At 50.2% G+C, this 12,356-nt stretch overlaps 1 protein-coding gene across 11 annotated transcripts in view; it reads left to right on the top strand.

Moving 5' to 3' along the window:
- The window catches only part of TRPM4 (transient receptor potential cation channel subfamily M member 4), a 54,848-nt gene extending 50,461 nt beyond the window's left edge, over positions 1–4,387 (top strand). For 10 of the 11 annotated variants that reach the window (XM_055240342.2, XM_055240343.2, XM_055240340.2 and 7 more), the window contains 5 exons: positions 2,756–2,952; positions 3,253–3,385; positions 3,548–3,620; positions 3,709–3,814; positions 4,040–4,387. In XM_055240342.2, coding sequence (XP_055096317.1) covers positions 2,756–2,952; positions 3,253–3,385; positions 3,548–3,620; positions 3,709–3,814; positions 4,040–4,044 — 514 coding nt within the window. In that variant the 3' untranslated portion in view covers positions 4,045–4,387. The remainder of the gene's footprint in view (positions 1–2,755; positions 2,953–3,252; positions 3,386–3,547; positions 3,621–3,708; positions 3,815–4,039) is intronic. The other variant, XR_010115257.1, reaches the window with a different exon arrangement.
- Positions 4,388–12,356: the final 7,969 nt, after the last annotated feature.

Genomic DNA, 12,356 nt, shown 5'->3' with positions numbered 1-12,356 from the left:
CTACAGGGTCTGTGGGTTTTTCTCCCCATGTGCGGAGACAAGAGATTGTAGAAATGAAGACACAAGGCAAACAGGTAAAAGAAAAGACAGCTGGGCCCGGGGGACCACTACCACCAAGACGCGGAGACCGGTAGCGGCCCCAAATGCCTGGCTGTGCTGTTATTTATTGGATACAAAGCAAAAGGGGCAGAGTAAAGAGTGTGAGTCATCTCCAATGATTGATAAGGTCACGTGAGTCACGTGTCCACTGGACAGGGGGCCCTTCCCTGTTAGGTAGCCGAGGCGGAGAGAGAGAGGACAGCTTATGTCATTATTTCTTCTATGCTCTTTTAAGAAAGATCAAAGACTTTAATACTTTAATACTTTCACTAATTTTGCTACTGCTATCTAGAGGGTGGAGCCAGGTATACAGAGTGGAACATGAAAGTGAAACAGGAGGGTGACCACTGAAGCACAGCATCTCAGGGAGACAGGCCTCTGGATAACTGCGGGCAGGCCTGACATCAGTCAGGCCCTCCCCAAGAGGTGGTGGAGCAGAGTCTTCTCTAAACTCCCCCAGGGAAAGGGAGATTCCCTTTCCCGGTCTGCTAAGTAGTGGGTGCTCGGCCGGGCGCGGTGGCTCACGCTTGTAATCCCAGCACTTTGGGAGGCTGAGGCGGGCGGATCACGAGGTCAGGAGATCGAGACCATCCTGGCTAACATGGTGAAACCCCGTCTCTACTAAAAATACAAAAAAAATTAGCCGGGCGTGGTGGCGGGCGCCTGTAGTCCCAGCTACTCGGAGAGGCTGAGGCAGGAGAATGGCGTGAACCCGGGAGGCGGAGCTTGCAGTGAGCCGAGATCGCGCCACTGCACTCCAGCCTGGGCGACAGAGCGAGACTCCGTCTCAAAAAAAAAAAAAAAAAAGTAGTGGGTGCTTTTCCTTGGCACTGACGCTACCTCTAGACCATGGTCTGCTTGGTAACGGGCGTCTTCCCAGACGCTGGCGTTACCGCTAGACCAAGGAGCCCTCTGGTGGCCCTGTCTGGGCATAACAGAAGGCTCGCACTCTTGTCTTCTGATCACTTCTCACCGTGCCCCTTCAGCTCCTATCTCTGTATGGCCTGGTTTTTCCTAGGTTATGATTGTAGAGCAAGGATTATTATAATATTGAAATAAAGAGTAATTGCTACAAACTAATGATTGATATTCATATATAATCAAAACTATGATCTATATCTAGTATAGCTCTTGTTATTTTATATGTTTTATTACACTGGAACACCTCGTGCCCTCGGTCTCTTGCCTTGGCACCTGGGTGGCTTGCCACCCACACATGGTGAAACCCCATCTCTACTAAAAATACAAAAAATTAGCTGAGCGTGGTGGCGGGTGCCTGTAGTCCCAGCTACTCGGGAGGCTGAGGCAAGAGAATGGCGTGAACCCGGGAGGCGGAGCTTGCAGTGAGCCGAGATTGTGCCACTGCACTCCAGCCTGGGGGACAGAGCGAGACTCCATCTAAAAAAAAAAAAAAAAAAAAAAAATCATGAAGTGTTGTTGAATTTTGTCAAATGCCATTTCTGTGTTGGTTGAGAAGATCATGTGGTTTCCCCCACACCTTGTTCTATTAATGTGGTGTTTGCATTGATTTTTGTATGTTTAACTGCCCTTACTTTCCTAGGATAAATCCCATTTCGTTACGGTATAAAATCCACTTAATATGCTGCTGAATTAGATTTGCTTGTATTTTTTCAGGATGTTTCCATGTATATTCATAAGGGCTACTGGTCTGTAATTTTCTTGTGATATCTTTATCTAGCTTTGGTATTACGGTAATGCTGGCCCTCGTAGAATGAGTTAGGAAATGTTCTCTCCGTTTCAATCTTGTGGATGAATTTGAGAAACATCCTTGTTATTATAATTCTTCTTTAAATATTTGATAGAATTCACCAGCACAGCCATCTGGTTTTGGGCTTTTCTTTATTGAAAGGTTTTTGATTCAATCTCTTATGATAATTCTACTGAGATTTTCTATTTTTTCTTGAGTCAGCTTAGGTAATTTGTGTGTTGCTAGGAATTTGTCCATTTCATTGATCTAGTTTGTTGACATATAATTGTTGATAGTATTCTCATACGATCCTTTGTATTTCGGTAGGGTCAGTAGTAATGTCTCCATTTTCATTTCTGATGTTAGTTATTTGTGTCCAGGCTAACTTTTGAGCCCAACTTTAACCTGACTTCAACCTCTACCTTATACCATGATACCATCCCCAACTTGACCTCTGACATCTGACCGTTGGCCCTTCTAAACTGACTTTTTTTTTTTTTTTTTGAGATGGAGTCTCACTCCGTCTCCCAGGCTGGAGTGCAGTGGCACAATCTCAGGTCACTGCAACCTCCACCCCCTGGGTTCAAGCGATTCTCCTGCTTCAGCCTCCCCAGTAGTTGGGATTACAGGCACCCGCCACCACGCCTGGCTAATTTTTGTATTTTTAGTAGAGATGAGGCTTCATCATGTTAGCCAGGCTGGTCTCGAACTCCTGACCTGAGGTGATCCGCCCGCCCCGGCCTCCCAAAGTGCTGGGACTACAGGCATAACCAAACGCAGCCGGCCCTAACCTGACTTCTAATCGCATCCTGTAACCTCTGACTTTAGTGACCTTGACTTCTGTCTGCTGCGATAGACTTTGAACAATTATTGCCTGGCATCTACCCTTCGTCCTTGCCCCTGGCTGTGCCCAGACCTCAAGTGACCTTTGACCTCTGGCCTTTGCAGCTACACATTCGGCAAAGTACAGGGCAACAGCGATCTCTACTGGAAGGCGCAGCGTTACCGCCTCATCCGGGAATTCCACTCTCGGCCCGCGCTGGCCCCGCCCTTTATCGTCATCTCCCACTTGCGCCTCCTGCTCAGGCAATTGTGCAGGCGCCCCTGGAGCCCCCAGCCATCCTACCCGGCCCTCGAGCATTTCCGTGAGAACAGAGCTTGGCTTAAAAAGGAGAAACATAGGGGACCGGGAGCCAGGAAGGCGAGGGGAAGGGGGCATGCCCCAAATGACTAGCGGGCGTGGCTTAGGCAGTGAGGGGCGGGGTTTAATCAACAAGGGGCGGGGCTTAAGCGCTGAGGGGCGGGGCTTACGGATGAGGGGCAGGGCATGTTCTCCAATCACCAGGGGTCGGGTCTGGGATAGCGTGTTCTGAGGGTGTGGGAAGGGGCAGCTGGGCTTGGGGAAGGGCGTGGCCTGAGCCCTTTGACTCCGCCCGCCCCAGCAGGGGTCTACCTTTCTAAGGAAGCTGAGCGGAAGCTGCTAACATGGGAATCGGTGCATAAGGAGAACTTCCTGCTGGCACGCGCTAGGGACAAGCGGGAGAGCGACTCCGAGCGTCTGAAGCGCACGTCCCAGAAGTGAGAGCGGGGCCTGGTCGGGGATGGGGCTTCTGGCCTGGGGCGGATCCTGACTTCAGCTGAAGGCAGGGTCCTGGGAGGGAGGAGGCCCGGGAAGGAGGCGGAGCCCCGGGGGGGTGGGTGGGCTGTGGGTGCCCCTGGTAAGAGGCCCTCCCTTCTAAGGGTGGACATGGCACTGAAACAGCTGGGACACATCCGCGAGTACGAACAGCGCCTGAAAGTGCTGGAGCGGGAGGTGAGGGCTTGGGGCCTGGCTGGGGGACTGTTGCAAGGGTCGGGTAGGGGTTCCCATCTCCTGCTCTGACATTCCTCCCGTTCCCCAGGTCCAGCAGTGTAGCCGCGTCCTGGGGTGGGTGGCTGAGGCCCTGAGCCGCTCTGCCTTGCTGCCCCCAGGTGGCCCGCCACCCCCTGACCTGCCTGGGCCCAAAGGTCAGTGTGTAGCATCAGCCTGTGCATCTCCAGCCTCTGTTCCTGTATTTTTGCGTGTTTTTCTCTCTCGGCGCCTTTCCAGTGTCCCTGGGTCACTCTCTTGGTCTCCTTTGAGCGTTTTGTACTCTCGCCTTCGTGTTTCTTCTTTTTTGCCAGTCTCCCAGTTTTTCTGTCTCTCCCTTTCCTTGCCAATCACCTGTTCTCTTCTTTTCTCTCTTCCCCCAGACTGAGCCCTGCTGGCGGACTTCAAGGAGAAGCCCCCACAGGGGATTTTGCTCCTAGAGTAAGGCTCATCTGGGCCTTGGCCCCCGCACCTGGTGGCCTTGTCCTTGAGGTGAGCCCCGTGTCCATCTGGGCCACTGTCGGGACCACCTTCGGGAGTGTCACCCTTACAAACCACAGCATGCCCGGCTCCTCCCAGAACCAGCCCCAGCCTGGGAGGATCAAGGCCTGGAGCCCGGGCCGTTGTCCCTCTGGAGGCTGCAGGGTCCTTGGGGTAACAGGGAGCACAGACCCCTCACCACTCACAGGTTCCTAACACTGGGGAAATAAAGCCATTTCAGAGGAATCGTGTCCGGAGGCTTGATTCTTGGGGGAACTGGTGGGTGTCTAGATCCAGGATGGGAGCTGGAGCTGGGGTGTTGGGTTTGGGGTTCTTGGTGGATTTGCTGCTGTAATTCAGATATTTTGGAGTCCGTTTCCTCCCCTGAGCCCCATTGTTCTTGCCTGAGACCCAGCACTTCTGTCTGCACTGTTCTGACAGCTGTCGCTTCAGTAGGACAAGACCCCATCTGTACCCCCTCCCACCCAGTTTCAACTTTCCAGTGGAAAAATAACTCAGTGATAATAAGCAAATTATTTCCTGGAATGGAGGTGGGTGGGTGTTGTGTACATCTGCTTTGGCAATAGGGAAATGGATGATGCAAATTTGAGTAGACAAATGCATACGTGTCTTTAAAAAGTCTAATTAGTGGGAAATTGCAGGCCAGGCGCACACAGGGTTGAGGCAAATATGCGTGATTATACATGCAGCTTAACTAAATAACCCATAACAAGCTAAACTGGTAATGACAAGGTTGAACTGAGAGCAGTTATTAGTTAAATAGCAAGAAAGCCACCAACAACTAACACATCCAAAAATCAAAACCAAAACATCCTTCCTCCAAATTGGAGGAGATCCAAGTATCTGTCACTGTGGGTGCAGAGTAGCGTTGAAACATTGCCAAGTGTTGTGTGGCAACTGCGACTTCTCTGGAAGATGCTGAGTTAGTTCTCACCAACCCAAGTAGTAATAATCACTGTAATGTAACCTACTTCCTTCCCTCCTTCCTTCCTTCCTTCCCTCCCTCCCTCCTTCCTTCCTTCCTTCCTTCCCTCCTTCCTTCCTTCCTTCCCTCCTTCCCTCCTTCCTTCCTTCCTTCCCTCCTTCCTTCCCTTCCTTCCCTCCTTCCTTCCTTCCCTCCTTCCTTCCTTCCTCCCTCCCTCCCTTCCTCCCTCCCTCTCCTTCCTTCCTCCCTTCCTTCTTCCCTCCCTCCTTTCCTCCCTTCCTCCCTCCTTCCCTCCCTTCCTTCTGCCTTCCTTCCTTTCTTTTCTTCTTCTTTTTTTTTTTTTTTTCGAGACAGAGTCTTTCTCTGTCACCCAGGCTGGAGTGCAGTGGCACGATCTCAGGTCACTGCAACCTCCGCCTCCTGGATTCAAGCAATTCTCCTACCTCAGCCTCTGGAGTACCTAGGATTACAGGTGCCCGCCACCACGCCCGGCTAATTTTTATCTCACTCTGTCACCCAGGCAGAAATGCAGTGACTCAATCACAGCTCACTGCAACCGCCACCTCCTGGGCTCAAGCATTTCTCCCACTCAGCCTCCTGAGTAGCTGGGACTACAGGCTTGCACCACCATGCCCAGCTAATTTTTTGGATTCTTGGTAGAGATGGGGTCTCACCATATTGCCCTGGCTGGTCTCAAACTCCTGGGGTCAAACGATCCACTCACCTCGGCCTCTCAAAGTGCTGGGATTACAGGCATAAGCCACCGTACCCAGCCTCCAGTACTTTCTATATATATGCGTCCAGCGTTGTTTTAAGTGCTTCACGTGCACTAAATCAGTGAATCCTATGATAACCATATAAGGTAGGTAGTATTATTGTCTCCCTTTTGCAGATGAGAAAAGTGAGACACAGAAAAGTGGCTCAAATAAAGTCACACAGATAGAAAGTGGCTGAGTTGGGAGTTGGGCGTGGTGGCTCACGCCTATAAAACAGCACTTTGGGAGGCCAAGCAAGTGGATCACTGGAGGCCAGGAGTTCGAGACCAGCCTGGCCAATATAGCAAAACCCCATCACTACTAAAAATACAAAAATTAGCTGGGTGTGGTGGTGGACACCTGTAGTCCCAGCTACTCGGGAGGCTGAGGCAGGAGAATCACTTGAACCCAGGAGGTGGAGGTTGCAGTGAACCGAAATCGTGCCATTGTACTCCAGCCTGGGCGACAGAGCAAGACTGTTTCAAAAAAATAGTAATAAATAAAATAAAAATTGAAAGTGGCTGAGTTGAAACAGAAATCTGGGCAATCCAGAGAGCATCTGTAATGCACAATTTTATATTTGGAAATGTCAACTGCTGTGAAGCCACAGGAACTCACTCAGTCCATGTGCGAGTTTGAGCTTTTGTCTCTCAGCTGCCACGTTTTTGCTTTCCCAGCGGGGTTGCTATAAGCCCCAGCCTAAAGACGGCGCTAGACGGAGACCGGCAATTGGAGGGGGAAGCAGGGATTTGCTCCACCTATTTGCTCCAGGCTTCCAAGCAAGCGTCGCCCCAGAACAACACTCCCTCTGACAGCAGCAGTTCCTTCCAGGTTTATTTTTGTTTGTTTGTTTGTTGTTTTTTGTTAAGATGGAGTCTTGCTCTGTCGCCCAGGCTGGAACGCAATGGCGCGATCTCAGCTCACTATAACCTCCGCCTCCTGGGTTCAAGCAATTCTCCTGCCTCAGCCTCCTGAGTAGCTGGGATTACTCAGGCCCAGCTAATTTTTGTATTTTTAGTAGAGACAGGATTTCACCATGTTGGTCAGGCTGGTCTCGAACTCCTGACTTCAGGTGATCCAGCCGCCTTGGCCTCTCAAAGTGCTGGGATTACAGGTGTGAGCCACCACGCCCGGCCCTCTTCCAGGTTTTAAGTTTTATTTTTTGGCACCTCCCTAACCTGTTTCTTTTTCTATTTCTGTCACTCAAGCTGGAGTGCAGTGGTCGAGGCTCACCGTAGCCTCGACCTCCCAGGCTCAAGCCATACTCCCGCCTCAGCCTCCAGAATAGCTGGGACCACAGGTACACGCCACCACACCCAGCTAATTTTTTGTTTTCAAATTGTTTCGTAGAGATGGGGGTTTCGCCATGTTGCCCAGGTGGGTCTCAAACTCATGGGATCAAGGGATCCTCCAACCTCGGCCTCCCAAAGTGCTGTGATTACAGGCATGAGCCACCGTGCCGGACGCCATAACTAGCATCATTGTCAGCCTTCTGTCACACCAGCACCACCCCTGTAGCCCCTGGTTCTAGTCTGGGTTTCGGTTCTGCAGGGCTGCTGCCTCAACATTTTAGGTTCTGATAGCTCTATCCAGTCCTGGAGTGACAGGTGTAGCCTGCAGTTACTATTTTTATATGGTGCAGTTACTATTTCTGTGCTGTTTCTTCTCATTCCTTTCACGGGTTCCTGAGACCTGTTTAATTTATCTGAGACCCGTGTATTAATTCATCTCTGTTGAAGTAGCTATATAACAGGAAAACTCCAGGTCGTGTGTGTAGAAATCTGACATGAGTCATCAAGATGGAGAATTTGCACGAATTCCACATGTAAAGCGATTTGGAGACCAAAAATTCCTTAACTGAAGAGGAGGCTGGTACTCTTGAGGAATTACCCTAAAATAACTGCTGCAAGCTTATATTTTGCGTCTTCCATTCAAATAGGACTTGTCTCCATTTATGCAGTAACTGTGTATTGGAGAAAGGAAAATACTCAGACCTTTTAGGGATTAGCAGACACTGGCCCGGCCTATTTATTCATTTTTGAGATGCAGCCTCACTCTCTTGCCCAAGTTCGAGTGCAGTGGTGTGATCACAGCTCACTGCAGCCTGGCTCAAGTGATCCTCCTGCCTCGGCCTCCCAAGTAGCTGGGATCACAGGTGCACGCCACCATGCCCATCAATTTTTTTTTTTTTTAATTTAGGCCAGTGTGGTGGCTCATGCGTGTAATCCCAGCACTTTGGGAGGCCGACACAGGTGGATCACCTGAGGTCAGGAGTTCGAGACCAGCCTGGCCAGCATGGTGAAACCCTGTCTCTACTAAAAATACAAAAATTAACTGGGCATGGTGGTGTGTGCCTGTAATCCCAGCTACTAGGGGGGCTGAGGAAGGAGGATCACTTGAACCTGGGAGGCGGAGGTTGCAGTGAGCTGAGATCATTCTGCACTCCAGCCTCGGCAACAGAGCGAGACTCCGTCTCAAAACAAACCAAACAATTGGTCTTTAATAATTTTTTTATTTTTGAGACGGAGTCTCGCTCTGTCACCCAGGCTGGAGTGCAGTGGCGCGATTTCAGCTTAATGCAACCTCCACCTCCCGAGTTCAAGCGATTCTCCTGCCTCAGCCTCCTGAGTAGCTGGGATTACAGGCGTGTGCCACCACGTCTGACTAATTTTTGTATTTTTAGTAGAGACGGGGTTTCACGATGTTGGCCAGGCTAATAAAGTTTTAAAATAAAAAAAAATGAAAAAGAAATATATACCACATTTGAGGTATTTTCCAACCCATTCAGTGAGTAACCTACAAAAATGCCAACTCGGAGTGTGGTCCAGGTGCATGAGAAGACTCTGTATCTGGCCAATGCTGAGCTTAAGCTCAGTCTTGTGACTCAGCGGCTCACATGATACTCAGAAAAGAATGTGGCAGATCGAGATGCTGTATGACCTCCAGAAAGTGCCAAGAGGAGCATTTTCCGGCATAAACTCGTAGGGTTTTGGCACAAAGCTATGCCATCTTCTGCACACAACTCATCTCTGTGAGGAAACAATTCCTTATCTCGGTTAGAGATGGATACCTGGCCCTGAAGCACCGAGCAGTGAGAAAACCTGACCTGACCATCAGGGACTCGGTGTAATCCGACCCACAAATCCAGAAGGTTGAGCACAGGCAATGGCAGTGCATCAGGTGGAAATAAGAAATAAAGTGTTGGCCGGGCGCCGTGACTCACGCCTGTAATCCCAGCACCTTGGGAGGCCGAGGCAGGGGGATCACCTGAGGTCAGGAGTTCGAGACCAGCCTGGCCAAAACGGAGAGACCCCATCTCTACTAAAAATACAAAATTAGCCAGGCGTGGTGGCGCATTCCTGCAATCTCAGCTACTCGGGAGGCTGAGGCAGGAGAATTGCTTGAACCTGGGAGGCAGAGGTTGCAGTGAGCTGAGATTGCACCATTGCACTCCAGCCTGGACAACAAGAGCGAAACTCTGTTTCAAAAAAAATAAATAAATAACTAAGGTGTTGGCATAAGCAATGACACAAGCAAATTGCTTGAGCGGACAGCACAGACCATTCTGCCATCTATACCCACTGTTTTGTCTTCTCTCCATTTATACCCATGGCTTCATGGACAGCTCCTCATGATTTTTTTTTCTTTTCTTTCTTTCTTTTCTTTCTTTTTTTTTTTTTTGAGATGGAGTCTGGCTCTGTTGCTCAGGCTGGAGTGCAGTGGTGTGATCCCGGCTCACTGCAACCTCTGCCTCCCAGGTCCAAGTGATTCTTCTGCCTCAGCCTCCCGGGTAGCTGGGACTACAGGTGTGCACCATCACGCCCAGCTAATTTTTGTATTTTTAGTAGAGATGGAGTTTCCCCATGTTGGACAGGCTGGTCTCAAACTCCTGACCTCAGGTGACCTGCCGTCCTCAGCTTCCCAAAGTGCTGGGATTACAGGTGTGAGCCACCGTGCCAGGCAGCTCCTCATGATTAACTGAACTGGGAAGGACACAACTTTGGGCTGATTTTTAGACGGCTCAGCATGATATACTAGGATTCTCAGAATCAGCCGCATTGCAGCCCTCAGAGGAACCAGCAGTAGCCTGGCAGTCTCCCTGCCCAGAAATCTGAGCCCCAGCTCTGCAATGCCCACTTCTGAGCTGGTCAGCAACCCTGAGCAACCAATCTCAAGAGCCCTGAGGTTCATCTGATCCTCTCTTTGGTAACATAGCAGGATTGGCTCAGCAAGCCTGCGCTGATGCCACCGATACAGAAGAACAGGCTGATACCAGCTGCTGAGCCCCAGAGGCTGCCCTTTTCTAGCCAGAACATTTTTCCTGACCAGGAAGCTGTCATCGCCAGATAGATGTTTCCTCCTCCCCGATTCTATAAATACAAAGACACAGTCCTTCTTTACTGGGATGCTGCTGGCCACGGTGCAGGCAGACCGTTCATGTCCAGCCAGAGTCACGGGATGGAGGGACGCTCCCTCCTCTACCTGTGCATCTTCCCTCACTGACTCTATTCACATCTCTATCGCACAGGCCTAGTGCTGTGTATGACAGTTGGTGACCACAAAGGAAAATTCTCCATGTGTCCTGGTGCCGTGTTCTTTTTGTTTGTTTGTTTTTAGATGAAGTCTTGCTCTATTGCCCAGGCTGGAGTGCAGTGGTGTGATCTTGACTCACTGCAACCTCCACCTCCCCAGTTCAAGTGATTCTCCTGCCTCAGCCTCTTGAGTAGCTGGGATTACAGGTGCCTGCCACCATGCTCGGCTAATTTTTATGTATATATATATATATGTGTGTGTGTGTGTGTGTGTATATATATATATATATATTTTTTTTTTTTTTTCTGAGACTGAGTCTTGGTCTGTTACCCAGGCTGGGGTGCAGTGGCACGATCTTGGTTCACTGCAACCTCTGCCTCCCCAGTTCAAGCCATTCTCCAGCCTCAGTCTCCCGAGTAGCTGGGACTACAGGCACCTGCCATCACGCCTGGCTAATTTTTGTATTTTTAGTAGAGACAGGTTTTCACCATGTTGGCCAGGCTGGTGTTGAACTCCTGGCCTCAAGTGATCCGCCTGCCGCAGCCTCTGAAAGTGCTGGGATTACAGATGTGAGCCTGTGAGCCACTGCACCCGGCCTGGTGCTATGTTTGTAAGCAACATGGAGTTTGGCCCGCTATGGGGGTGGAAGACATTCCCTCCTAATGGTGATGGCAGGTCACATGTAAGGCCAGTGAGTAAACTGGATGCCCATGAAACAAGGGTGGGCAGCATAGCTGTGGTCAGCTAGTGCAGTGTCCTCTGGAGAGGCTGCTGAGGGGGTGGGATGGCTGTGGTGACCCCTCACCTGGGACCTGGTGAGGCCCCCTAAGATGCTGTCTGTTCCAGGTCTCAGGTGCAGGGAAAGACAGATGACTGTAAACAGAATGTGTAAGATGCCAGAGGCCCCCAGACAAGCAGGTCATTTGAAAAAAATGGTTCATTGTACACAAAAAGAAATCTCTAGGTAGCGGGGCTGCAGGTTGTCAGAGGAAAGGAGGCAGGAGGCTGGGATGAGAGCTCAAGAGTGCAGCTGCAAATCACAAAATTAGCCGAGTGTGGTGGTGGGCGCCTGTGGTCCCAGCTACTCAGGAGGCTGAGGTGGGAAGATCACTTGAGCCTGGGTGGTCGAGGCCACGGTGAGCCATCATCGTGTCCCTGTACTCTAGCCTGGGTGACAGAGGGAGACCCTGTTTCAGAAAAGAAAAAGACTGAGGCCAAGGAACTGGTAAAATGAAAAGGACGACGCGTGTGGCTAGAGGGAACGGAGCCGTAAGGTTGGCTCGAAGCTGCAGCCAAGCAAATGGGCTGCGGCCAAAACTGGGATGGATTTGCCTTTTTATTTATTTTTTATTTTTATTTTATTTTTTTGAGATGGAGTCTCACTTTGTCACCCAGGCTGGAGTGCAGTGCTGCAATCTCGGCTCACAGCAAATTCCACCTCCCGGGTTCAAGTGATTCTCCTGCCTCAGCCCCTGCAAGTAGCTGGGACTATAGGCCCACGCCACCACACCCGGCTAATTTGTTTTTTTTTTTTTTTTTGTATTTTTAATAGAGACGGGGTTTCACCGTGTTAGCCAGGATGGTCTCGATCTCCTGACCTCATGATCCACCCGCCTTGGCCTCACAAAGTGCTGGGATTACAGGCGTGAGCCACTGCACCCGGCCGGATTTGCCTTTTTAGAACAAAGACGTAGGCAAGCCAAGGGGCTGATACACAAACCCAGATTAAGTTTGGAAAAACTGTGGGCATTGGACACACGTTTTTGCTTGTCTTGAATATCTGGGATTGGGATGGCTGGATGGTATAGGAAGTGTATGTATGACTTTATAAGAAATTGCCAAAATCTTTTCCTAAGCAGTTGCACCGTTTGAATTTTGAATTTCCACCAGCAATGCATGACAGCGTTCTAGTGGCCCTGATTCTTAGCAGGACCTGCTATTATCAGTGCTTATGATTTTTTCCTTTTTTTTTGAGACAGAGTCTCG

Source organism: Symphalangus syndactylus, chromosome 13, assembly GCF_028878055.3.
Source record: "Symphalangus syndactylus isolate Jambi chromosome 13, NHGRI_mSymSyn1-v2.1_pri, whole genome shotgun sequence".
NCBI lineage: Eukaryota > Metazoa > Chordata > Mammalia > Primates > Hylobatidae > Symphalangus > Symphalangus syndactylus.
This window is presented reverse-complemented; position numbering and strand designations above follow the sequence as displayed.